The following is a 25,681-nucleotide window of genomic DNA, read 5'->3' as shown; positions in this document are numbered from 1 at the left end:
TTCTCCTCTTATCACGTTGCACCGCAGCAAAATCCTCATAGGTTCTTTCACCAACTCACCTCTCACCTCTGGGCTTTGTACCGTCATTTTACGTGGCCGTCCCATGATCGTATGCTCTTGAACCACCCGAGTAATTGACCGAGAGAAGGGCTAGCAAACAAAGCAATCGTCGGATCCCCAGACGGATAGAGGCCGTTGCCGCCGCTTTTTGCACCCACATCTACCCTATCCCTTACCTTAGCCAAACCCGCAGCCATGGCAGGCCACGACAACAAACGCGATCTCGAGGTGAACGACATTTCGGACGAGAAGACCCACAATGCGCACCTCGAGCAGGCTCAGATGCTGGCCGACTTGCCTGATCCCGACGCCGGCAAGACTCCCGAGGAACGGGCCGCCATTGTACGTCTCCGCTCTCTGCGGTGAAGCGATCACCGTTGTTTAGAGATACAAACATCGCGCATGGCTAACACTGTTTTTTCCCCCGATATTTAGGATCGCAAATTGATGTGGAAAGTCGATCTATGGCTCGTTCCGTGGCTATCTCTCCTGTAAGAAACTACAGCCACTCACTGCTAGAAAAGCGAAACTATGGCGGGCGCTTTCAAAAGCATGGCTAACATGAAGATTTTAGCTACCTCCTCTCATTCCTTGACCGAACCAACATCGGAAATGCACGCCTTGCCGGTATGGAAAAGAAACTGAACATGAGCGGCACCGACTACAACCTGTCCCTCACAATCTTCTTCATCAGCTACGCTGTCTTTGAGCCTGCTACCAACGCCCTGCTGAAGCGTCTCACACCACGCATCTTCTTCACCGGCATCATCGTCGTCTGGGGCACAATCATGACTCTCATGGGTCTTGTCCACAACTTCCAGGGTCTTCTCGCCGCTCGTTGGTTCCTTGGTATTGCTGAGGCTGGCCTTTTCCCTGGTACGTTTGCTACTTTATAGACCAATCCTTACTTGCGGTTTTTCAACTAACGCCATTTTTTTCCAGGTGTCAACTACTACCTTTCATGCTGGTACAAGGGTTCCGAGATCGGTGTCCGTTCTGCCGTCTTCTTCTCCGCTGCTGCTCTTGCCGGCTCTTTCGGCGGTCTTCTCGCAGCGGCCATTGCCCAGATGGATGGCATCGGTGGTAAGCCCGGTTGGGCCTGGATCTTCATCATCGAGGGTCTGGCTACCGTTTTCGTGGGAGTTTTCTGTTGGTGGATGGTCTTTGACTGGCCCGAGAACGCCCGCTTCCTCACCCCCGACGAGCGCATCCGCGTCCAGCGTCGCCTGATCGCCGACAAGCAGGGCCGTACCGCCGAAGACTTTGACAAGCGTCACATCTACGCTGCCATGAAGGACTGGAAGACCTACGGCTACATGGTCATCTACATGGGCTGCCTCGTGCCTCTCTACGCCTTCTCGCTGTTCCTGCCCACCATCTTGTCAGCGATGGGGCACACCGGTACCAAGGGCCAGCTTCTCTCCGTCCCTCCCTACGCCGTCGCTGCTGCGCTGACCGTCACTGTCGGTGTGATTGCCGACCGCACACGCTGGCGCGGCTACTGCAACATTGCGACCGTGACGATTGGCATCGTCGGCTTCGTCATGCTTATTGCCTCTAAGAACCCGCAGATCCAGTACGCCGGAACCTTTTTGGGTGCTGCGGGTATCTACCCCACCATTTCCAACACTCTCTCATGGGTAATCAATAACACCGAGGGCTCCCTCAAGCGAGCTTTTGTGCTGGGTATGGTCGTCGGCTGGGGTAACCTGAACGGTGTTGTTTCATCAAACATCTACCTCAAGCACGAGTCCCCGCGCTTCTTCACCGGCCACAGCGTTGTTCTGGCGTACCAGGTTCTCTTCTTGCTTGGTGGCTCCATCTTCATGCACTTCGCGCTCCGCATTGCCAACTCTAAGCGTAGAGCTGGCAAGATGGATGCCAAGTGGGCTAGCATGACGGAAGAAGAGCAGTGGGTTGCCGGCGACAGGCGCCCTGACTTTATGTATACGCTCTAAGCATATACCGGTTTGATCGATACCACTGTTCTGGAAAATATACCTGGGATAAAAGGAGAGTTTTAAGGCGCCGTTGGAGAAAACGGCGCCTTTGGTTATGGTGCGTCTACGGACGCTTTTTTGTATATTGCCTAGCTTGCTATGCAGATCTTGTGACGTCAATGATACCACTAAGCAATTTTGCTTCGATCGCAACTGTATTTGGTCCTTTTTCCGCAAGGATTTTGCAATCTATGATCTCCTGGCTTCAATTTTCAGAATATTTATGGCGCATGTCTTTCTACGGCTGTTAACTCATCATCTCATGGGGTAGCTGGTCTTGCGAATGTTTACGCTTTGGTCCGTCAATGTGTCATCGCCCACATGGTGACTTGACTAAACCAGGACATTGCCCAGTCATCTTTTGCCTTGAATGAAACCCTGATAAAATTATATAATGTTTGTTATGGTACCTGTTTCCTTCATAGAACATTATTCCTTTGGTGTTAAGAATCCCAAGCTCACTCATGGGCCTTGGGGCTTTATTGGGTGGGCAACTGCTTAGATTGAGCATAGGATTGGACTTTGAAGGGGAAGTAAATTTTAGAACATTTTGAAATATGCACCAAAGATGAGAGCAACCGTTGGTATAGCGACCCGAGATGAAAGAGAAACTGTTAGTCCATGGTATTGCGAATATGAGAACTCTTAAAACCCGGCTTTGAATCTGTAGTCAAATCGCTGTGGAAGTTCCAACACTTGAGCGAAGATGAAGTGATAGTTGTCTTACATGCACAAGACATACGCTTTTCTAGGTTGCTAAGCTTTGCTAGTCGCCTTATGATGCCGACGCCGTTTGCGTTAAGCTTTTCCCCGATCTCATTGGCATAACTATACCAAGCTTGTCTTATTCATTCCTCCAAACAAGCCTTTTTGACTAGCTTACTAGGCAAATCATTGCTCTTCTAATTTCCGTCTTTCACATATACAAAATTACAGTCATTACATTTCACTTACTATACCGGTGCAACTGCTTATCATCATCTAAGAGTGGCAGCATATTGCCGGTTCTATAATATCTCAGGCTGGTTTTCGGCTATTTCAATGACATTCAACCGAGCGGAAAAGACTATTCACCAGGATTGCTCCCTCTAATGCAGACAAAGAGAAAAATGCCATTTTCCAAACTAGAAAGCCTATACCTCCTAGAATGGGGCTTGCAATATGCCCAGTATCTTGTAGGCACAGTAGTTCGCCTAGCACATGCGCTAATCAACATCCTTCTGCATTGACAGTGGCTGTGCCTCCGCCCCGACGTATCGGATTGACCAATCCGCTTGCTCACGGTCGGCTCATTTGATGTCATGGCAAAGTACAACTGACGTACAAATCCCTCCTTACTTCCCTTTAGACCATGAAGCGCTTCCATAGAATACATCAACAGCAAGTTGAAACGCGCCAGTTTTCTTTGGTTTAAACTTTGGTACAATCTCAAATTGTTACAACTCAATTTACATGAGTCCCTCGCGTTTACATGATGGGCAAGAGCAAGATGAAAAGCCTCCATCGTACGATCAACATCTAGCAGAATCAACTCTAATTGCGTCATCGTCCGTCAACCCTCCGGATTTATGGAGATCGCGTGCAGCCTCCGTCAACCTTGGCCGCCCGGGTCCGAGTGATGACCTCCAACGGGCCATATCAGCGCCGGCAAGAGACGGCAAGGAGAATCCCGGTCCATCAATTGACTCTCAACCGACACTAGATCCCGGTTTGTTGGAACTTCCGCCAGAATACATGCGCCAGGACCCCAATGACCAAGTCTTTCTTCTTCAGCCTCCTTTCATCTCATCGGCGCCGACTGACGCCGGTCCTATGGTTCCTCGATTTCAGCTAGCCCAACTACGCACTAGCACCAACAAGCCTTACAAGCTCCGGCTAAGACGGCTCACGACCAACGAGTGTCGGCGTCTGACGGTACCTGGCAAGGAAAAGGCGTTTATAGAGTTTGACGATGACCTTACGATGTATCTCATCGCCAACACCCATGCTTTATTTCCGTGGTCACTGCCTGAAATCGAAATACGTGGATGCAAAGCTCGTACGCTACCAGGCTTTGTTGAGCTTAAGAAAACCGCTACTTCCTACCAATTTTGGCATATCACAAGGAACGAGGCCAACGACATGCTGAGACCAGAAAACCAACGCAGGATGGAGAAATATGGCTACCATGCCAAAGATGAAATTGCTCGCGAATTGCTATTTGCAGGCGAGACTGTAGCCCTGCTGTCCAAGGACACGAAGTGGAGAGACGGGAATGGAGTTTGCGTCGCAACTGAGTCGAAAGGCAAGATGAGCTTCGTCGTTGACCTCCCTGCCCAGATGAAAGACGCCCTGCTGGCATGCTGGGTCTCGAAATGTTGGCTACAAGGGTCGTTAGATTGGTGACGACGATGCTAAGGCTTGACAGGCGTCGTTGAAAGACTTTTTCTTTTGGCGTTAGTCTGATTAAGACCTGCGTACTAGCTCTCCCGCGGACTGGCTTGTTCCATGTTAACCTCTCCCCGGATGTGGAGGCGCCTAGGGTGCAGGGATCGACCCCGTGCCAAAGAAGCATAGAAAGATGAGACTACCAACGAGACCGTTTTGGTCCAAGGTAACAGAGTTTGACTGGGAAAATGCCAAATATGCATGATCTGAGGCAATCTGATATTAGATGGTAAGATGTTCGCCGTTTTAGAAGTAAGACCTAGGCTTCAATGTTCATCTACACGAAGTCTGCGGAACTCATGATAGGAGAACTAAGGAGGATGAATTGGAAGGTCTATTGTAGATTAAATAAAAGGGTGTCTTTGGAAATTGAACGGACAGATGTTTTTGCTTTATAATCCCTTGATTTTATTCGGCTCGCGCCGTACTCCAAGCAGGAGACTGGTATATTGACCCAAGGTTTATGTTGTATTTCAGAAAGTATGCATATCGCTCCCAAAGCGCCTCCGCCTGGCCAGATACCGTGTACTCGTAGCTCATATCCCGCCGTCTCGGCATGCCACTCCTCGCCGCTCGTCCACCGTCCCCGCCCCCCGTACTTGTTTTCGCTCCTTCCGAGATGATTATCAACCCTCCTCTTTTCTATGATGCACTCAGCCACGTCCACCGTTGTAGTCGGCACCGCCAGCCTTGCGTAACCGCTTGACGATATCGTCCTCGTCGAGATCGCTCTTGTCGCTAGCGTTGACTGTTATGCTGTGATGGGACAGAACATTCTTGACTTCGCTGCTCTCAATGCTCACGCGAGCCTTGCGCATGACCTTTGTGTTCTCGCCGATCCAAATGATAAAGGCGAACTTGACCCGTTTGCTCTCGGCATCGTTGGCGTACTCGACACGCACGTAGGCGTATTGTACCTGCGAGTCGTCCAACTCCGAGGCCAGCTCGGTCAGGCCGCCGGTACCCGTCTTGGTCAGGGTCAAGTTGTTGCCGGCACCGCTGGCGTACGAGATTAGGAGCCATTTAGTCTCGTCCTTGTCGGAGCGGACGGCATCATAGGCCGCGGCGATTTCGGGCGCGTTGAGACCAGACATCGTGACACCTTTTTTTTTTGTGGAGGAGGGATGCTCGGAAGATGGAGGAAGTTGTGTGGAGAATCGAAAGACGGTAAGTCGGGATGATTGCGTAAGAAACGCAATAGGGACGGAGGATAAGACTGGAGAGCGAATCGACTCTAGTCCGGGGTGGTGAAAAGGAAGAGGGTTGATCGTGGAACTCGGTGAGCGGATTCGAATCTCTGGATTGGCGGTGTTGGACGTCGGGAAAGGCGAAACGACCCCGAGAAAGGCCAAGGTTGCATTTCCCTTTCCCACCCAACTACCCCACCATTGAATCGCATCAACCCTAACGAATCAAGCTGGAGGGAGGACTGGAGGGTCTCAGCCGAAAGAGGAGGGGAATTGGTCTCTTTTCGGTCTGGCCTTTGGGCACGGGCCATGCCGTCCAGTTCCGGAGGCTCCGGTCCGATGTCAGCTCCACAACACTGATGACTCAGCACCGACCCTCACCGGGCTTTGAGTCGCCATCCCGGCCGAATTCATGTTTACCTTTTAAAAAAGCCTTCCCCTGATGTGATGTCGATCATGCCATGCCACTTAACCCACTGACTCGAGGCTTCACACTTTCCTTCAATGTTTTATATGAGATGTCCTTAGTCAGAGCCATGCTGCTATTTATTGTGAGTTCTGGAATTTTCCCGTGTTTTTTTTTTTTTCAATGGCTCATCGGTCCTTTACTATTTCCGGAACCCAGCAAGGTGACTAAGCGTTCCTATTCTTTTCTTAGACTTGCAACACCGAGCGTCGTGGACCCTGACCCCTTTTGCCGAGGGTGTGGGCGATCATGCGACAATTATTCACCTCCGTGCCCCTGTAAACAACTGTGCCGACAGGAGTAGTCGTGATGGTGGTCTTCCCAACGTCGTACGCACGACAAATGCTGAGACATAGGCGTCTAACCCAAGCGCGAATAGGCTTGCTGCCCTCAGCACAATCGTAGGCATTGGCGCGTCTCAACTGTGCCCGCCGCTCGGCCCTCTAAGCACACCGCGCCCCCGTGGGGGAACCCGGGAACTGCTAACTTTCTGCTACATAATGCAGCGAGGCATGACATCAAATATTAACAGCTTTGCTCCGATCCCTATACAAACGAAAAATCGAACTAAGTGGCTCGTAATCTCCCTTTTTGATTCCCATCTCCATAATTAACGGGTCCTCGGGGGGTACTTCATCTGCCAAACGCCGCCTGCTGCCGCCACATTTTGAACTTGTCAAGTTGACAAGCTTTCTCGCCAATCTGCCAAAAAAAACTCCTATCCCATCAAAATCTCCGCCGCCAAGGTAGTCCAACAACATGTCAAACGACTTGGCCGGCCAGGCGGGCTGGGAAGCCAACCCGCTGGCCTTCGTTTATCGGCAGGCCGTCATCACCCCTGCCGAGATCCCGATAGAGTTCGACTTGACCGACTGCACACTTATCATGACCGGTGCCAGCAGCGGCCTCGGCTTGGAGGCGAGCCGTCAATTTCTGGAGCGACAACTCGGCACGCTCATCATGGGAGTCCGGAACATGCCAAAAGGCGACGCATTAGCCGAGGGCCTACGGAGGGAGTTCCCAATGGCCCAAATCCAGGTGTGGCATCTTGAGATGGAGTCGTACGAGAGCGTCCGGGCCTTCGCAACGCGCTGTCAAAAGGAGCTGACTCGTATCGATTTCGTGATTCTGAACGCGGCCGTCGTCGCACAGTCCTTCGCTCGCTCCCGAGAGGGCCATGAGATGATGCTCCAGGTCAACTATCTCTCTACAGCACTGCAAGCTCTTCTCTTGCTTCCAATTCTAAAGGATAAGAGGCCGCCGGGTGAGCCGTCACGGCTGGTTATTGTGAGCTCCGACACTGCTTACTGGCACACGCCGGAAGAAGACATGGTTACCGGCTCCATGTTCAAGCCTGCCGACAAGGAGAAGCTATGGGGGTCGGCCAAGAATTACCAGCTATCGAAGTTCCTTGGTCAGCTGTTTGTGGCGAAGTTGGCGACCTACGTTGACCCAGAGCATGTTATTGTGAATATGTCAAACTCGGGACTCACCTCCGGTACAAACATTGTAAAACCGGCGAGCGAGCCCTTCTTCATGGGCATGCTCAAGAAGACACTAGGCCGAAGCCTTGAAGTCGGCGCGCGCAGCTATCTCGACGCTGCGTTGGTGAAGGGACCGGACAGCCACGGGAGCTTCACCTCGGATGGAGTCATCAAGCCGTAAGTGATGCCTAGTCCGACTCATAGTGAATACTAACATGTAATAGATGGCCTGCGGTCATGTACACGTCGGAGGGCACTGGCCTGAGGGAGCGCATATGGACTGAGACGAAAAAGGAGCCAGGGTTCGTTGAGGCCTTTGAAGTAGTCGAAAAGGGCATCTAGTAGAGTGACATATGCCGGTGAAGATGAGGATGGGAAACTGCAATCACCTCACACACCAGGGTCTGCCCAAAACAAGACCGGATGAGCGGAATGAGAAAAGAGCTTGAATGGAGGTTGATGACCTTTAGTTGGGATTTAACTTTATACCAAAAGGTCACGGAGTTGGAAATGCGCTTCTGAGCAGAATGGATAATGATGTACGGTCAGTACAAGAGATGAGAGTATGCTCCGACGATATCAGGAAATAAATGTAAAATTATAAGTCTTAAATCGTGAATAATAACTTTTTTCGCACCATCTGGTCATCGACAGTACATTTTCACAATACAACACTAGTATCTCAGCACTTACAATTTCACATCGCTCTTTTATTCGTCATGTAGTGACTCGTTCATATATCTTGACGTTGAGGTAAAAGTAACGTAAGCTGATAGTATTACGTGTGGACAAATGATGCTGAGCAAGTGTCTTACATGGCGTTAAAATTATTTCTTGCTGGGATGTAATATGAAACCTCGAGGAGCTTTTCTTGTTGTGTAAAATCCATTTCATTCCTGCAGAAAACTCAACACATGAAACAGCCAGATGAACAAAATGATGCTGGGAGTTATAAGACAAACCACCTCAATGGATATATATTCTCATAGAAACAATGTTAGTCAAGGTGTTCCAAGCCGATTGTGCCACTGTTCTTTGTCTTGGGTGTACAATTTCAGGCTCACAACATAACAGGGCAAGTATATCAACAAAGGAGTCAATGTTGTGTCTGTATTGTTTGTATAAGCGTATCGAGGCCCCCATTTACTCTAAAGTAAGGGGTGCTGGTGAGCCGTTTGACAGGTGAAACCTGAGTAGGACAATCGATCTACATCATGGAAGGATGCGACGCAAGAAAATGTGTTAAGATGATTTACCAGTGGCATTGTGAAAGCGTAAAGTTTTGTCAGGAGTGCCTTGGCATGTGCCACTTAACCAAATCATATTAGTCAGTCTAGTGAGTTCATCATGTATTCATCGCCACGAAAGCTTGAAAGAGCCGGTAGAGGGGTTGAGACAAGTTGGGATGAGCTCTCTGACGTGCGAAAGATCCAGTAGCTCTTGGGTACCGGCGATGCCAAATGGAGTTGGATCAACCACAAAACGTCTTATAAACCAGAGATTGACAGACCACGGTATCTATCCAAACGCCTCGTTGGCAAGAAGTTGTGGGAATCTGCTGCAAGGTCTGGAACTCCTGAAATCGACGAGAAACTCGACTGAGTCTTTATAGAGGACCCTAAGCTCGACGAGACCGCATTAGACAACCTCGAGCAGAAGAGTAGGGTGTTTGTACGCACTGAAAGTCTGGATTGCGATCTCGACAAATAAAAACATAACCGCGGCTCGAGATATTTCTTTTCTTCATTCAGGTTGATGAGAGGTCGCTGCAGAGCTTGTTAAGGGACATCAGCTGCCTCGACTAAAAAAATTCACTTTTCACAGAGGAGGATTCCAGGTACATACGAGTGATGTTGTTGGAAAACAGAATTGAATATTGAAATGGTCTGGTCAAAATGACGAACAGTAGAATGCGCATTATATGTCATCACACAATGGCTTATCCAGCTGGCAGCACCATGTCTTGACAGCGTTGGCAACCTGGAATGTGATAGTCCTGCAGGCCTACCTCGGCAATTGTTGTTGCTCAGGGCCATGCCGTGTGAGGTGCTTGTAAAGAAAGAAAGAAGGCCAAGATTGAATAGTTACTTGCGACTTTGGTAGTTGGCATCTGATGCCTTTGATCGAGAGCTATGTAGCACAAAACAACTGCATAGCAAAGGACACACTAAACTACCTACTTCTGTTTGTCTTAATTTGGAGCTCATATTCCTGGCATTGCTCATTATGGGATTTCTGGAAGGAGAAACTGCCATCCGTGAATTAGGTCACTCCTTCCTACAAATGCCGGTGCTTCATTCACTTCACTTTCATTCCATTTTCAACCCAGTTTGTGTCTGTCAGGCAAACAATAATTCCAATTTTCACAAAACACCCACCGTGACAAAAGAATTTCCGTCAACTTTCGCTCCCTTAAACTTGGGATTGCTATTCACCTTTTTGCAGCACTCCTTCCTTGCGTCGAGGAAAGGTTTTCGCAAGCCTTTGTCCAGCTTCTCCCTTTTCACCCTTCACTCCTCTTCACTTTTCTTCCTTCTTCTTACCAACTCAATACATCTCTGAGTATCGTTTTCCCTCTCACAAAGCCAGGCCAAAGCTTTTACCTCGTCAATATTGAACGGAAGACGCAAGAAAAACCAAGGAGATGGACGCGCATATGCCTTCCGTGAAGGGCATCTGCCGCGGCATACTCCAGTTCGTCACATTTGCTCTGCTTCTCAGTATCTGCCAGGCCCAAATCAGCGGTAAGTATCTGTTCAACATTGTTTCGTCCTTTAAGCTTTCTAACATTGTTATTTACCCCAGATTACAATCGAGACCAAAATGATCAACTTCCCGCCCGAGCGTTGTCCTTGAAGCAAGATGAGTTCAGTGCTCCCCAGATCGCCTCTGAACGTCAAAATGGTCGTGTTGTCACCAGCATTGTGACATCCTACATGCTAGTTACTCTGCCTTGTGATGTCTCTGAGCTTCCCTCATCACTTTCCTCTCTCCTTCCAAGTCAACCCGGCTTGTCTCTTCCAATCTCAGGAGGAAACTTCTCGACAAGCGCTGAAAAGGCAACAAGCTTCCAGTACAGCAATTCGGTGTCTATTCCTCCCAACGGAGTTTTAACCTCGTCCTACATTTCCCTTGGCACGACTCTGATCAGCTCGACCAGGTCAGTCAGCCCTAGTACACCATTTTCGATTCCTGCATCCCGAAGTGACACTTGGACGAGCAAAACAAAAGCTGCTTCCCCAAATCCTGAACCTGGACGATCCAGTCATTTGCGTGAGAGTCAAGATACTTCAATTATTCCTGAAACCAGCGGTGAGATCTCCTCAACCCAGTCTCACCATGATAAGGACACTGGTACAGGCACTGGAATTATTTTGCCCACTGGAACAATTGCACCGAGCGGTGGCCGTGTTTCCACCAGTGTTCTCCAAACAGATCCGTTGTCTTGGGCGAGTTCGTCCGAAACCTCGTCTTCCATCAAGAGATCCTCGGTTTCTCAAACCATCTCTCTCACGTCTGCTGCTCAGCCGAGAAGCAGCATCACGGCAGTTCCTGTATCAACCACCTCTGGCACTCTTTCATCATCAGAAGCCCCCGAATCCACGGTGCTACCATGGACCGCCACAATTCCGCCCCCAGAAGGTGTTGAGCCTACGACATCAGTTACATGGTACTCCTCAGACCACAAGTCATCCACGACAAGAAGCGACGGCGTCATTTTGCCCATCATAATTCCTGTTTGGGTTTGTGGTCCCTGGCAGATTCTTTGCAAGCCTGACTGCATCATCCCATTTCTGTTCTGCGGAGATGTCAGCAGTCCAGGACCTCTCGGTTTCCCGTGGGCTAAGGTAATGTTTTAAGATTCCCCTTTCATATTTTTCTGTGTAGAGTTGATTTCGATACTAACTTTGACGCCTAGCCCCCGAAGCTCCCACCCAAGCCCAAGAAGCCAACACCAGCTAATCCTGAAGATCCGGAGCCTTCCGAGACAAAGAGCACATCGTCCGAATCGTCTTGCACACTCACATCCACAATTTCGCCTCACTGTGACCAAAAGTGTATCGTTGCCCCAGCCACAACGATTGGGACATCAACAAGCTGGACAACGGAATGTTTTGACGCTACCTGCAAGCCCACCGTCGTTCCGTGCAGCAAGACCATCGAAAAGACGACGACAACAACATACTCCACACAGACTTCTCAGCCGTCGGAGTACTTTTGCGGCGCTCGCGACAGCTTTTGCTTGAACTGCATTGACAAGGCCAAACTCGCTGCTCGCCAAGTCGATAATCCAGTGCACCCGAAGCCTGAGCCCGGCGATTACGACATTTTGGATGGACCAAAGGGACTCACCCATCCAGACACCTGGCCCGCGGGCCCAGACGATTGGTATCGGCGCATGTACCACCTTCACAGAGGGTATTGTGACGGCTTGATAGAGGAACGAACACTATCAGACGGAACTGTGGTGAAAATGGGAAAGTCCACCATGAAAGCTGAAGAATTTGGAAGTGAACCATTGTTGGGTGGCACAGGTCCATTGTGGGGATGTAGCGCCCTTCTCATCATCACCAATCACGGAATTTACACCAGCCACAACTGGGAGATTCCAAACTTCCAAGACGGACCTCCACTTGCAAACGGTCAACCTTCTTATCCTGGTGTCCATCATGAAGAAGAATTCGAAAGAGGAGTGCTTAAGTTTCTGAAGGAAGGAGGATGGGGCTACCCAGGAGTTGAAGAGATCAAGAAAAACACTAAAATATTTCAATCAGAGCCCATCAAGATCTTCATCTTCACACCATCTACCTTCAGAGGCAAACATTGGGGCGGCCACAAGCCCCCTACCACGGAGCCAGATGAATGGGCACACTACGGCAAGATTGCGGAGTGGACGGACTTCATGGGAGAGGAGTACGGCTGGTTCCTGGACTTTGACGTACAAGGCTATCTCAAAGGCCCCAGTCATTGGGCCAACTACTACGAGGGTATGACGAATCCGATGGATAACTATCAACCTCCTTGGGGACTTGTTCACTGGCGTTTCCATCATCTGAATGTCCGTGAGGTCGATGGCAAGGAAATTAAACAGCCCTGTCTTCAGGTCTGGTACGAAACCCACATGCTTTGGGAAAACTGTTGGAGCCATCTCTTCCCTCCAGCCTCACCGCCACCCTTCAGTTTGGGATTTTCAGTGTCTGCGTCTCTTGCACCTTCAGCAGATAAAGGTGGAAGCGGCACAGCCGGCCCGGTCCCACAACCGACCCCTATCAACAACACATCGACCGCCACTTCTAATCCCGCTTCCTCATCCTCCAAAGAAAAGATCGTTGTCGTCGTTACAGCCACTGCAACTGAAGTTGTTACCGAGTGGATTGATACCACGACGACCATCGTTGAGGGGAACAGACACACTGGAAAGTGGCGCTCGGGTGGTGATATCGAGAGCCGAACCCGTGGTACGACGACAACTGCCTTACCCAACTCAACGCCCAGCAATCGTAAACCCTCCAAGCGAATTGTTCGACTGGGGCAGCAAATCATCTACAAGGGCCCCAAGCACAAAGCGCTTATCGGCGTGTATGAGGTCGATAGCAGTGGTGAAGAGAAAGTCATATTTGCAGGCGGCGACTATGACAATGGCGGCGCAAAAGATCTGCCCAGCACGTTCAACTTGAAGGATGACAAGGGCGGCGAGCTAAACATCAAATTCGACAAGGGATTATATATAATCTACTTCGAATCCAAGCTAGGTGATCAGGTTCGCACTTGGACGAGCATCTCGGCCAAGAACGCGAATGATCCTGGAGCTCCCTGGTGCGAGCAGGTCGACACTCAAGCTGAGGCAGTAAGTTTTGATTGAGTTTGTATTTTCCATATTGAATGCCGAAGCTGACTGTTGATCCCCGTAGGACAAAACCGTGCGTGCCATCAACTGTTGGTGGACCATTTGAGATGCATACTGCACACTTGTTTTCTGGCCACAAGTGGCCTCCCCGACGTATTTCGCTGGCCAATTTTTAGCTCAGGGTGTTCTTTTGAAGCTTGCATTGGCAAACGCAAGCTCTGAGTGACACTAGCCTAGAACACCAAATACATTCTTTTCATCATATGCTTTGCTTCTCTGATTGTTGAAACACTTCTTTGCCTAACTCGTATTTTCGGGATAATACAAAGGTGTTGATCTTGTGGCTGGTACTTTCGGTCTTTATCCCCATAAGCCAGGTTACCCTATGCCGTGGTGGCTCGGGAATGTAGTGGACGAGAAATAGCGCCTTAAGAACGCGTCAAGCTAATTCTCAATCCATCCATTAGTTCAGGGCCTAGTAGTTGGGAAACTTGAGAGAAACAAAAATCTACGTCGTCTGCCAAGTTGGCTGCTACAATTCGACTGCATTCACAATGCTTGAATTCTGAGTTGTGGAAGCACCGTCGTCAGATATCTTATTTTATACCACTCTGAGGTCTAACTCCAGTTTACTGAGGTACCTAGGCAGTCTTTATCAATATTGATGTAATAAATCTTGATGTTTTAATGTCCTTTCGCATCAAATATGACAAATTCTATAAGTTCTTTACCGCCCGCATTCCTATTTCGAGTCCCCTCTGCATTTGTGGTAGCAGGACACAAAACAAGAAAATTGGGTCTCGCCATCGAAACAGGTCAACAATCCACGATCAAGTTATGGAAGGATTACCCTACAAGTCTTTCCTCTGGGCTCAATCAGCATGATATTATCAATTTCCATCGACTCAGGAGTCGTAGCAGGAGATAACCTGGCGCCACTGAACTTGCGAAAGAACAGGACAAGACCGTAGCGAAGCTCCATGTATGCCAAATGTTTGCCAATGCAGACTCGAGAGCCCGTGCCGAATGGTGTGTAAACTGCTCTAGCAGCCTCAGATTTCGTATACTCTCCGCCTGGCAGCCATCGAGAGTGGTCAAAGCTGGGAAACCGTCAGCAGTTTGAAATTTACTGCAGAGGTGATACGCACATGTCTGGATTACTAAAGATTTGGGGATCCCGGTGCAATGTCCAAGACTGAGTCGCAACAATTGTACCGGCAGGAAGTCGGTAACCTCCAAGCTGACTGCCTCCAGGAGGAACAACCCTAGGCACAGGCGTCGGTGCCGCTCCATATAGGCGAAGAGTCTCTTCAAGAACAGCATGTAGAATGGGGAGCTTTTCCAAATCCGCATCATTGTAAGGCTCCTCAATACCTATTAGTTCAGCTTCCAGGGCCTTTTGCAACTCTGGTCGGGATAAGACAGCCCAGATCGCATATGTCAGTGTATTTGAGGTAGTGTCGCTACCAGCAACCATAAAGGATGCCGCCTCCACACAAATTTCCTCGTTTGTGAGTGAACCGTCGTCTTTCTCGGCTTGACTCAATACCTTTGTGAAAAGGTTCGCGTTTTGAAGCGTGGTGGTTTGCTTGCTGTTCTCAACGGCGATGCGACCTTTGTCTAATAACACCTTGTGCGAGCTGAACATCCTCAGTCCCCCAATGATGGGCAAACGCTTTGCTACTGCATAGAAGCGGGGAAAAGACAAAGCTGCAAAGGCGGCGGAAATTGCGATGTTTAGATCTTCAAACCAAGGGTCTTCCTACAAATAGCGTCAGACTGTGTGTAGAACCAGCTGGTGATTATTCGAGAGATTGGAGTTTACCTTTCCGGTTTTCAGTGCATCGAAGGATTTTCCAAACATCAAACGTGAAGTAATATCGGAAGCCATGAAAACCCACCATTTACGGATGTCAACCTCGCCGTTTGCAGTCTCAGCATCGTGCCTCATGGCCTCAATTGCAATTGAAACCTTTTCACGGACCATATCTTCCCAGTCTCCACGAAGTGATGAAACTGTGAAGCCTCTTCCTAGGAGCTTTCTTCTCTGGGCATGGTCGTTTGTATCGGTCATCTGGAATAAACCATATGGGGGCTTTCCAGCTTCGGTTGGGCCAAAATAATGATAGTAATCGGCTTTCCTAAAGTGACTTCCAACCTTGTGGATCGCCTTAAAGGCATCGACATCGGATACGAACACTTTTTCTGGGGCTACCCGCACATAAGGTCCATACTTTTGGTGGAGGGCGTGGTAATATTGGACCCCTTGTTTTTGGAGAGTTGCGACGGTACCAGGAAGCTCAGTAAATCGAGCGTACCATGGGCCGGGAACGACATTCAGAGGATTAGTGAAAGCCTCGTAAGAGTTAGCATCATCTATATAGCGAAAACTGGTTCTTTAAGCATGCCTTGTAAAATTTGATGAGAAGGTAAACTGCTAATGACGCGACAAGTACGGGGGGAAGACTTGAAAACATTTTGTAATGTCGTGTATGCTGTCGTAGGGAAAGACAGCGTCCGCGTGAGATGGCTAGGGTTAATGCAAGACTCGTCGGCCCTGAAATTAGTATGTTTTAATAGAAACAACTAATCCCCTTTATAGGTAGCGGACGATTGATAGTCGGTAGTCAGCAGTCAGCCCCCGCATTGCCCCGGACTTTTACACCCGTAAGACGACCGCTGTTATCCCGAGTAGCCTAGTCATATTCCGGGTTCCCGATTGCGATAATGGTAAATCGGCGGAGAGATTCCATGATTTCCATTGATTTGTGCTTGCAACCATGCCAAGACTTGCCACATCACTCGGACTTACCTTCAAGGCGCGAGATCGCGAGCGACGGCACCACTAATATCGTACGTCATTGAGACCTTAGCACCCTGATACTACACTTGAATGCTTTTTCCCTTTAATATTACTGATCATGAGAATGCCTACAGAGTATCTAAGTGTGGTACTGCATGTTTTTGAAAGAATAAGCGCATAATTGGCCCTCCCATCCTCGCAGACGCGTGGTCAGCATGCTGGGGCCAGGAATATCGAGAGCATTTTCACCGGCAAACACTGACATGTGATAAGTTTTATTTCCTTCCCTTTTACCCATCCCTCTTGTCTGCTCGGCGGAATCCCCTGACGGAACGACGCGCCCCGGGGCTGTCGCTTAGGGTAAAGGGTACAGGGGAATGAAGACAAAAAGGACTGCCAAGTACACTAATTCTGATCCCTTCAACAGGGGTTTACGAGGACGCACACATTTACTTTACATATTCTGGTATCACTGTTACAAAAAGCGACAAGCTACGGCAGATTTTTTTTTTTTTTTTTTTTGCAGAGATATTCTTTAAAAATTTACAATAGATCCATAAAAAAAAGGCTCAAACCCCATCTCTAAAAGGTTTCCGCCTGTTTATTGTTAATTTACAGTTTATCTCCACTGTCCTTAACACAACCCGCCAAGCGAAGAGCCTGTGGCACATAACTCAAACAAGTTTAGCCTGTCCATTGTTCACTGCAAGCTCGACGCCCTGAATTACGAGATCCGGGCGAGACAAGAAAGGCGAATGTGAGGTATTGGCATAAAAGGTAGTATACCCGTGAGTGAAACGCGCGGCCATGGCCTCTTGGGTGGCCGGGGGAATGGCTTGGTCCTGCTGGCAGTGGAAGTACATAACTTCGATACCCTCGTTCCAGGGCTCATAAGTGGCGGGGTCAGAAAAGACGCGCTTCGATTGCCAACTCAGATCTGCGATGGCTTTGGCCTGAAGTCCGGGGTCCACATCGGCGTAGAGGACTTTCTCGGGCGTCTCCGCATGAACCTTGTCGCCCTATGCGTGTGTTAATCTTCTTCCTTGTTTTGGCTCTGTAGCGCATCACTTACATCGACTCTCATATAGGGCGGGAACTCTCCGCCGAGCAAATCCAAAAGACTAGTAGCATCAGGCAGCGCAAAGGCGCATAGGTACACCATCATGATGACTCCGCCTGTCTGGTTGTTGGCAGCACGCTGCTGCCATCCTAGACCTGGGATTGCGTTGCTACTAGCCAGACCGCCGTAGGAGTGTGCGACTAGAACAATCTGCTTACCCTCGTTGGCCAGGGCTTGGAGAGTGGACCGGACTGCCGCAGCATCGTCCTCCACACCTACGGTCGGAGGTTCAGCGCCGACGGAAGGAAGAGTTACTGCCTCGGAGTCGTAGCCTTTAATCATAAGACCGGCGCGGACGATATCGAAAGCTTGAGGTCCGTGCCAGGCGCCTGGAGTGAAGACAATTGTAGGCAGCTCCGCGTGTGAGAGGCAAGCAGCCGATGCCGCGATTGCTGAGACGAGGAGGCTGGCGATTTTGGGCATCATTTTGTTCCGAGTAATGTCAGTCGATCAATGAATGGATACACCGTTTTTAAGGAGGCGAAGTGTTCCCTTAATATTGTTCAAGGGATATTGGGTAACGGCTGATAGATTTCGATAATAGATTTCGATGACGAGCAGGACGCAGTCAGACTGGAGCCAACGAATAACTCACACACTTCAGAGGATAGGCGAAAGGAAGGGAACCAGTCGCATGAAGCCATGAAGAAGTTAAGAAGCTGGGGCAACGAGAAGCGATGAGCTGGCTTTATCTTATGAATTAGATCATTAAGCCAAAGACCATTTATTGTCAAGGTACATATTGCCTACGCCACACTATGTCACCAGCTCTACCCTCAAAGGAAGTTTAAGGTCGTAGAATGGTACTACAATTGGGATTTTCTTCAGTGTAGACCAATTTGTCATCATTTATGGGGTGACTTTCAACCGCTTTGCGATCAAACGCCGTGCTCGGTGTTTGGGATCGTGAACGTGCTACCAAGAAGACAAGGGCTCTTACTCGCCGTCGTTATTGATATTACGGCCCCTAACGCTAAGTTACCCAATGGGCCTATTCGTACCGTCGAAAACCTGATTGTCGCCCCTCGCTTGTCGAGTCAGTAACCACAACTTTGTTCATCCGGGTGGGGTGTTTGAATGATTGATATCTGAGGGCTCTGGAGATGTTACCGACCTCGACGTCAGAAATTTGCTCTATTCTCAGCGTGGGGCAAGGTCGCTGACAAATTTCCATCTCCTCAAGAATTCTTTCCAATTCGAACCCTTAGAAATCGCTATTTCTATGACGATGAGGTATCGGTACTAACTTCTTTCTTGGTCAAAATAGACGTTGCCGACGTTGCGGCATTTGAAGCCCATTTCCCGGCAAAGCGGGCCCTACCTTAGAATCGAGTAGCAGCACTACGCCGTCGCTCGTTCTGTGACGATCTTTATCCGTCTTTAGATGTTGTTTTACAACAGATAATTTGTTTTCCACTACTTCCCAATAACCAATGAAGAGAGTTGGCCCGGTGCCTCACGCAAGTGGGCATTACTGCTTTGAAATACTACGCGCCCACCGTAGGAGGTATTTGCACACCAGCGAGTAAGACATATCTTGTGAACCCTATGTCAGCGATGTTTAAACATAAGGAAAATGACGGCAGTTTCCGTCAGAAACTAATTCCCTGATATGCTCAACATTGAAAAATGTTGTTTATTGATCCACTGGCCAAGAAGTTTGGAGAGAGCTGATTACTGAGGTTACTATTGAAACTTTTGCTGTTGTTAGGCAGAATGTTAAGAGTAAGTGTATTATTATCAAGAGACTGCAAACACTCGTAGCGCGTGCCGTTCGCCAGAATTTATCGATTTCTGATATCTCAATCATTCAAAAAAGGATATCTTATTTGACCAGGGGGCCTGCGCTGGCAACTCGTAGCGTTAATGGGAACACTACGAAAAGCATGATTGATATCAAGCCAAAAAAACATACAACACCAGGTATTCGCTGGTCGTCACCGACCCAACTACTAATCCGGCCCTCACTGGCTTATCTATGGGAGAGCGGACGGGATCCCGAGTTTTCCAGTGGGTATGGTCGTATGTGCTAAGGCGAGCGATTGTAGTTGATTATATGGTGGCGTTTCTATTTTGTTGGAGTGTGAATTTGTTTAAAGAAAGTATGTAGTTATTTACAACGATGCCAATTTTGTATACGTGATTCTTTAATATGTACTGCCTAAGATATCTCGTCTAAAAATAGTCTGCTCCAAAGTCCTCGATAACGCTTCTAGGCTCAGTGTATTCCCCAACTCCAACAAATGGCATATCCAAACCGAACGCTTTTGGTCCTCCCACCGGCATACCCTTCTCAGTCTTCCACAATGGATGGGCAGGCAAGGCAATGACATTGACCCGCAAGCCATATCGCAGGTCCTGCGACCCAATAGCCTCCCCATCCTGACCGAGAATTGAAATGAGGTCCGGCACAGTGCAGACAACGTTTTGATCTTTGTCTGAACCCCCTGAATCCGTAAGAGCGGCATAAAGGTACTCATTTTGGAAAGGAATAAGCATGTGACGATCGTCAGGGGATGAATTCTGAGCATCAGCCTCGCGGTCCTCGTCTCCCAGAGGAGCAAGAAGAACACTGCCCATCGTATAGCCCCCGCCGACATATCGCCTGACATCAACAATCTTTCCGGTGAACAGGAGCTTTCCAGCACATACATGAAACTAGCAGAATAGGTTAGAGACTTCCCCAGTCCGTAAAGAAATAGTGAAAGACAGATTTTGGGTTGATGATCACTCACAATTGCGTCGATGTAATTCGACTTTCTTCTGCGCGCCATGTGGACTGCCCGTCCAAGATACCACGCCTGGGAGAGTGTATTCGGAACGCCGTGGGATTTTATAGCTGACCCGGGCAGCGGTCTAGCGCAAACAGCACATCCAAGACCGAGTTCTATTGCGGCTGTGCGCAAGAAGCGTTCCAGTCGAATGGGCGTGTCTGTGTCCTGTTTCTCTTTCTTAGCAGACGGCAACTATGACAATGGAAGGAGTAATTTACCATGACTATCGAGACGTTGCCCCTTGCGTCAGAGAGAGCGCAAGGTGTGAGCGGGTGGCCGTATACGCTCAAGGTGGCTTTGAGGTGGAAGCATCAGTACTGGTCTCGGACGTGTGATCTTCATGGCGTGGAAATGCCTTACCTTGGTACATGGTAGGGTATGCCCTTCCCATAGCATCGCCATCCACAACGGGGATGTCATAGTGAACGCCTGTTGGGAAGACACTCAGACCATTTCCGCCTCCACTGTGTTTCGTTAGCCCAATCCTAAGTTTTCTTGGATACATTCAACTTACATTTCGTCAATGAAAATGCCATCAAGAGACTTGTTCCCCAGGACCTTGGTCACCGCGTCAATACCCTTGGCAATCTCGGTACCTCCCGCAATTCTCTCGTTGATTACGCTTGGTGTGCCGTACCATGATCCAAAGCACACGATATCGTCATCCTTCAAGCTCTTGGGGGAGATGATTCTCATCTTGCCTGCCTCACTCGTCCGAAGCGCTTGTAGACTCTTAAGGAACTCATGGTGCGTCGGCCCTCCACCGCCAGTACCAAGAACACCACACCCTGTAGAAATCAACTCAAGATCAACCTCTGAAACGTACCACACAGAGCCCTTCACATTTGGTCTGTAAGTATTGAGGTCGACCTGAAGTGAGGGTCTAGTAGTGGGCTTCAAGGCATCTGGAACACTCTCCTTGGGACCCTCGTCGTCCCGTTGTTCCTCCATTACAGTGTCGATGTTCTCAGGGGAGAACTGCGGGTTCTCAGGTACACTGAGCTTACCAACGGCTCTCACTTGGATTCTCATGGCGCCGTTGTCGACGTATTGCAGCGGCATCTTGTTAACCTCGACAATCCGCACGTCTTCCGCTGCAGCACCCTTCTGAATGGCCAAGTCAACTGCTTTTTGACATGTCGCAGCTACAACAGCTTTCTCGTCCTTGCCCTCCAAGATTTCAATAACGTCTACCTCTCCAGATATTTTGCCTATCGCTGCGCCGACTGCGTTTGCAGCGCCCTGATGTATAGGTTGGATGCACTTCTCCACGCCGTCAAGGTCTTCCGTCACGAGAAGCGCACCTCCGCCCACAAGCAGAACATGGACCGGTGCAGCCGAGACCTTCATCTGCTCAATCACGCCCTCCAGCATGCTCTTGATTCTGTTCCGCGCCTTGTTGATAGTTGTTGTAGGAATATCCTTGATGAGGTTTGCGTCTCCCAGCTGAGCCTTGCCCGAGGCTACGACAATGTCAGTGGCAGTCAGAACCGGACCACCAAACACTCTCGCCTGCTCGGTGAGAAAATGGCCTACGGAACCTGGTCCGACAATCACGTTTCCACGTTCAGAATCGATCGTCACTTTGCTGCCGCCGCCGAGGCCGATTGAGACGACTTCTGGCATGGAGAAAGCCGTCCTAACGCCGCCGACCTCGACGAAGCCTGGCGCTTGGCGGGGAAAGCCAGAAGGCAGAAGGGCGCAGACGTCAGTTGTTGTGCCACCAATGTCCACGACAAGTACCTGGGGTTCCAGTGACTTTTCAACCGAAGAATCTGATGGGTCCGTGGTCATGGTCTTGATTTTATCTAGGCCGGCAAGGAAGGCTGCACCGGTCATACTGTTCGTCGGTCCGCTGGCGAACGTCTTGATAGGATACTCAGCCGCCGCATCAGCGTCGATGAGAGTGCCGTCGTTTTGGGATAGATACAGAGGACAAGCGAGCCTTAGACGAGCCATAGCCCGCTTGAAGCCATTTGTGACCTTTCGTGCCGTCCCGAGGATGGCAGCGTTGAGAATTGTGGCGTTCTCACGCTCCAGGAGACCCGGCGGGCCGATGTCATGGGAACACACAACATCAAGCGCAGGGACCTCCTCTATGATGATCTTCTTGCACGTCTCTTCGTGGATACCGGCGTGATCTAAAGGTGCAAAGACTCCAACGAGAGCAACTGACTTCACACCAGACGCCGCAATGTCTCTGGCAGCCTGTCTGATCTGCTCATGATCTAACGGCGCAATTTCGCGGCCGTCAATCTCCAACCCGCCGTCGAGGTAGTATACACCTCCATCCAGAATACGGTGCAGGCCGGAAGGAAAATCCGAGAAAGGAGGGATCTGTCTTGTGAAGGGACCACAGAGCCGGACAACAGCCACGCGGCTCAGTCTCCGCGTGTCAGCTTCAACCAGCGCATTGATAAAGTGCGTCGTGCCTATCGTCACACCGAGTACTCTTTTCTGGTCGACAGCAGATTTGCTAAGCACCTCTCTGATGGCTGCTTCAATGCCACTGGTGATATCGGGAGTCGTTGAAGCTTTGTGAGAGGCAAGAACGCCGCGGTCAGGGGTGTCGGCGGCGGTGATGTCCAAGATCGCCGCGTCGGTATTGGTTCCGCCGACATCGACGCCGATGCGGTAGAGGGACATTGTGTCTGATGGTACGACTCTGAAGTTGGAGGGATCGTATCCTGTGGCCCTTGAGGCACGATTCTGGTGTTTGCCAATTTTCTATGAGGGCGCAGAGCAATCCTTATCAGTTATAACAGGACTTTTCATACTGGTCGGTCGACCGTAGAAATAAGTTGTCACGATGTTCTGGACTTGTAGCATCGCCATCTCCTTTGTAGATTAGATCGGGGAACTGTTGGCGTACTACGGTAGCATTGTCGCTGTGTAAGTGGAGATGAAGCATCCAATTGTACGACTGGTCGGTCAACTCACCCCGTCCCCATGCAGTCAGAAGTTGGCCGATCTTGGCTCCAAAAGTGATCGGCCAACCTGAAATGCGACCAGGGCGACCCCGGCAACCTTGCCAACCCCTCCGGCTCGGCAGATAGATAACAAATCCTTTGACGGAGGATGTTAACTCACGGGTATGACAGGCATGCCTCTTAGCGTGGGTGATTGAAGCGACCCAACTCCGAGATAAAGATGCCGACCGAGGCAGCTTATATGACATTGAGTCAGCCGCGACCCGGCATTTCCAGTTGAATTCGTTTTTAAAGAACGACTGGATCACACTGCTGCATCGCTCGCATTGTTCTGGCGCAGCAAACAGGACTCCATCAGTCATGGGGTTACGGACCATCCTGCAGCGTGTGGAACTTCCCTTTGTCTCGCGATGGATTGTACGTTTTCTACCCTGAATCGACGCCACTCCCTCGAACCTCGATTAGAATGACTAATAAGTGTGTCAACGCGGCAGAACGATGACATCCGACCCATTGAGTCCAAGCGACGGACCTGGGGCTTACTGATGTTCCACAACTTTTGTAGGTTGCAGATAGGTATTGTGACAAACTTGAGAACTAACCCCTGAACAGGGCTGCTTGTCAACTGCAACATCACCACCTACCTCACCGGCAGTGCCCTCATCCCACTTGGACTGACGTGGTGGCAGGCGTTCATATGTGAGGGATGGACTAGAGTAAGCCTCACAGCAGGTGGGCTGACGTTCCAACAGGCATTGTTCTTGGTAACCTCATCGCGACTGGAGTCGTCATTCTCAATTCCCTACCGGGAAGCTATTATCACCGTATGCTCGCATCATCCCAAGTCATATCGCCTCTCGAAGAAGCTGACATCAATCAAAGTCGGCTTTCCTGTCTACAGTCGAGCAGTATGGGGCATGTGGGGGTCCCAATTCACCATCTGGAATCGTATCTTTCTATCCCTAGGTAAGTCTCCTTCTTGACCCAGGGTTGCCCACTCAAGTTAACGAATATGTCACAGTCTGGTTCGCTCTTCGATCTTTTCTTCAATACATTGAGCAATTCTAACAACCGCCTATAGGTACGGCTTCACGGCCTGGGTTGGCGGAGAATGCATCCACGTCATTCTCCTCTCCTGGGACCCCCGTCTCGAATCCCATATCCCCAACACGATGCCCTCAGATACCGGCATGACGACCGCCCAGTTCGTGTCCTACATAATATTCTGCATCATTAGCCTTCCCGTCCTCTGGATTCGCCCCCACCGCCTCGAGAAGTTCTTTCGTTTCGCCTGCTCCATCACCTTCGTCTTCTTTACCGTCCTCCTCATCTGGGCCCTCGCAACAATGGGGCCTTCCGGCTTCGGCAATACCATAACATCCGGCTCAGCGCTACCTAATACGGGAGGGCCAAAAAGTGTGGCGTGGCTCATGGTTTATGGCATCGTCTCGACAATCGGTTCGATTGCGGCTGGTATTCTGAATCAAAATGACTACTCGCGCTTCGCGACACGGCCGAAAGACGCCATCATTGGCCAAGCGATTTCGTTCCCATTCTACGGAATCTTCAGCTCATTGATTGGGATTCTTGTCACGGCGGCTACGCAGCACCGCTTTGGAGGCGAGGCTATCTGGAACCCGCCATCGCTGTTCGCACAGCTGCTTGCTCAGAACGAGACTGCCGGCACACGCGCGGCGTGTTTCTTTGCGGGATTGTGTCTGGTCATCTCACAGATTGGCGTCAACGTGCCTGGTAACGCGTTGGCGGGAGGGTTCGACTTGGCCGCTACGTTTCCGAAATATCTCAACATTCGTCGGGGCGCCTACATTACGGCAATCTTTAGTATCGTTGTCAACCCCTGGCGTCTCGTTAACACTGCCACGACTTTCTTGACCGTGCTGTCTAGCTACAGTGTTTTCCTCGCACCAATGACGGGTCTGATGATTTCCAGCTATTTGGTCGTCAATAAGAGGAAGATCAATGTTGATGATTTGTATCGCGGTGACTTAGAGAGCATATACTGGTTCTCTTACGGATGTAATTGGAGAGCACCTGTAGCGGTAAGTCCTTCATGGCCAGTTTCGAGATGTCTGCTAAACCATCACAGTGGCTCGTGGGTGTCATTCCATGTATGCCTGGTTTTGTCGCTGCTGTAGATACTTCGTTTACGGTAACCGATGGGGCGACGGAGCTATACTACATGTCTTACATGTACGGTCTTTTATCCAGCTGTGTCGTCTATGCCGCTCTCCATAGAGTGTTCCCGGCCAGGAATCTTGATTCCTTCGTCAAGAATGCCCCTTCTGCTAGGGAACTTCAGGAGTTCCATCTTGGAAGATGGGATATTACTCTCGCTGAGACACCCAATGTGGTGGATGCATGGCCGGAGCAAGGGGGAAAGGCAGGCAATACTGTTTCTGCTACGAAGGAAGATGTATAATTTTAATTGTGTAAACTTGTCGTATCTATGGCGGTGTTTTTTCTATTGAATTGATGCTTTTGATCCCACACATGAATGATTTTGCGTTTTGCGATATATCTACCTTGCTGTCATCTTGATATTAGGACATACCAGTTCCAGA

At 49.7% G+C, this 25,681-nt stretch overlaps 9 protein-coding genes across 9 annotated transcripts, besides 1 other annotated feature; 5 read left to right on the top strand and 4 right to left on the bottom strand.

Moving 5' to 3' along the window:
- Positions 1-255: 255 nt before the first annotated feature.
- On the top strand, positions 256-2,018 carry CTRU02_204116 (major facilitator superfamily transporter; the record flags this gene model as incomplete). The annotated part of the gene is made up of 4 exons (XM_036728208.1): positions 256-402; positions 496-551; positions 635-936; positions 1,003-2,018. The coding sequence occupies 4 exons, from the start codon at positions 256-258 to the stop codon at positions 2,016-2,018; spliced, it is 1,521 nt and encodes a 506-aa protein (XP_036579917.1).
- Positions 2,019-3,512: 1,494 nt separating this feature from the next.
- On the top strand, positions 3,513-4,445 carry CTRU02_204115 (fumarylacetoacetate hydrolase; the record flags this gene model as incomplete). The annotated part of the gene is made up of 1 exon (XM_036728207.1): positions 3,513-4,445. One exon carries the CDS (start codon positions 3,513-3,515, stop codon positions 4,443-4,445), a length of 933 nt encoding a protein of 310 aa, XP_036579916.1.
- Positions 4,446-5,140: 695 nt separating this feature from the next.
- On the bottom strand, positions 5,141-5,581 carry CTRU02_204114 (Coactosin; the record flags this gene model as incomplete). The annotated part of the gene is made up of 1 exon (XM_036728206.1): positions 5,141-5,581. One exon carries the CDS (start codon positions 5,579-5,581, stop codon positions 5,141-5,143), a length of 441 nt encoding a protein of 146 aa, XP_036579915.1.
- Positions 5,582-6,899: 1,318 nt separating this feature from the next.
- Positions 6,900-7,908, top strand: CTRU02_204113 (short-chain dehydrogenase TIC 32; the record flags this gene model as incomplete). The annotated part of the gene is made up of 2 exons (XM_036728205.1): positions 6,900-7,802; positions 7,849-7,908. The coding sequence occupies 2 exons, from the start codon at positions 6,900-6,902 to the stop codon at positions 7,906-7,908; spliced, it is 963 nt and encodes a 320-aa protein (XP_036579914.1).
- A 2,372-nt stretch (positions 7,909-10,280) lies between these two features.
- Positions 10,281-13,487, top strand: CTRU02_204112 (uncharacterized protein; the record flags this gene model as incomplete). Its single annotated transcript, XM_036728204.2, has 4 exons — positions 10,281-10,368; positions 10,430-10,784; positions 10,935-11,472; positions 11,544-13,487. The coding sequence occupies 4 exons, from the start codon at positions 10,281-10,283 to the stop codon at positions 13,485-13,487; spliced, it is 2,925 nt and encodes a 974-aa protein (XP_036579913.2).
- An 820-nt stretch (positions 13,488-14,307) lies between these two features.
- CTRU02_204111 (cytochrome p450 monooxygenase) lies at positions 14,308-15,949 on the bottom strand (the record flags this gene model as incomplete). Its single annotated transcript, XM_036728203.1, has 4 exons — positions 14,308-14,572; positions 14,621-15,234; positions 15,298-15,828; positions 15,881-15,949. 4 exons carry the CDS (start codon positions 15,947-15,949, stop codon positions 14,308-14,310), a joined length of 1,479 nt encoding a protein of 492 aa, XP_036579912.1.
- Positions 15,950-16,949: 1,000 nt separating this feature from the next.
- CTRU02_204110 (uncharacterized protein) lies at positions 16,950-17,821 on the bottom strand (the record flags this gene model as incomplete). The annotated part of the gene is made up of 2 exons (XM_036728202.2): positions 16,950-17,294; positions 17,348-17,821. The coding sequence occupies 2 exons, from the start codon at positions 17,819-17,821 to the stop codon at positions 16,950-16,952; spliced, it is 819 nt and encodes a 272-aa protein (XP_036579911.2).
- A 1,552-nt stretch (positions 17,822-19,373) lies between these two features.
- Positions 19,374-19,505: a sequence feature (Protein overlapping with rRNA (CTRU02_204109, KAL0941346.1) was converted to a misc_feature.).
- A 65-nt stretch (positions 19,506-19,570) lies between these two features.
- Positions 19,571-22,815, bottom strand: CTRU02_204108 (hydantoinase; the record flags this gene model as incomplete). Its single annotated transcript, XM_036728201.1, has 5 exons — positions 19,571-20,053; positions 20,131-20,334; positions 20,388-20,464; positions 20,530-20,633; positions 20,684-22,815. The coding sequence occupies 5 exons, from the start codon at positions 22,813-22,815 to the stop codon at positions 19,571-19,573; spliced, it is 3,000 nt and encodes a 999-aa protein (XP_036579910.1).
- A 644-nt stretch (positions 22,816-23,459) lies between these two features.
- On the top strand, positions 23,460-25,539 carry CTRU02_204107 (ncs1 nucleoside transporter family protein; the record flags this gene model as incomplete). The annotated part of the gene is made up of 8 exons (XM_070204331.1): positions 23,460-23,516; positions 23,594-23,660; positions 23,712-23,798; positions 23,852-23,923; positions 23,982-24,065; positions 24,088-24,124; positions 24,181-25,159; positions 25,207-25,539. 8 exons carry the CDS (start codon positions 23,460-23,462, stop codon positions 25,537-25,539), a joined length of 1,716 nt encoding a protein of 571 aa, XP_070062094.1.
- Between the last annotated feature and the right edge of the window lie 142 nt (positions 25,540-25,681).

Source organism: Colletotrichum truncatum, assembly GCF_014235925.2.
Source record: "Colletotrichum truncatum strain CMES1059 chromosome Unknown Contig_0002, whole genome shotgun sequence".
Lineage (NCBI taxonomy): Eukaryota > Fungi > Ascomycota > Sordariomycetes > Glomerellales > Glomerellaceae > Colletotrichum > Colletotrichum truncatum.
The sequence above is the reverse complement of the archived record's forward strand: the minus strand, read 5'-3'. Positions and strand labels throughout refer to the sequence as shown.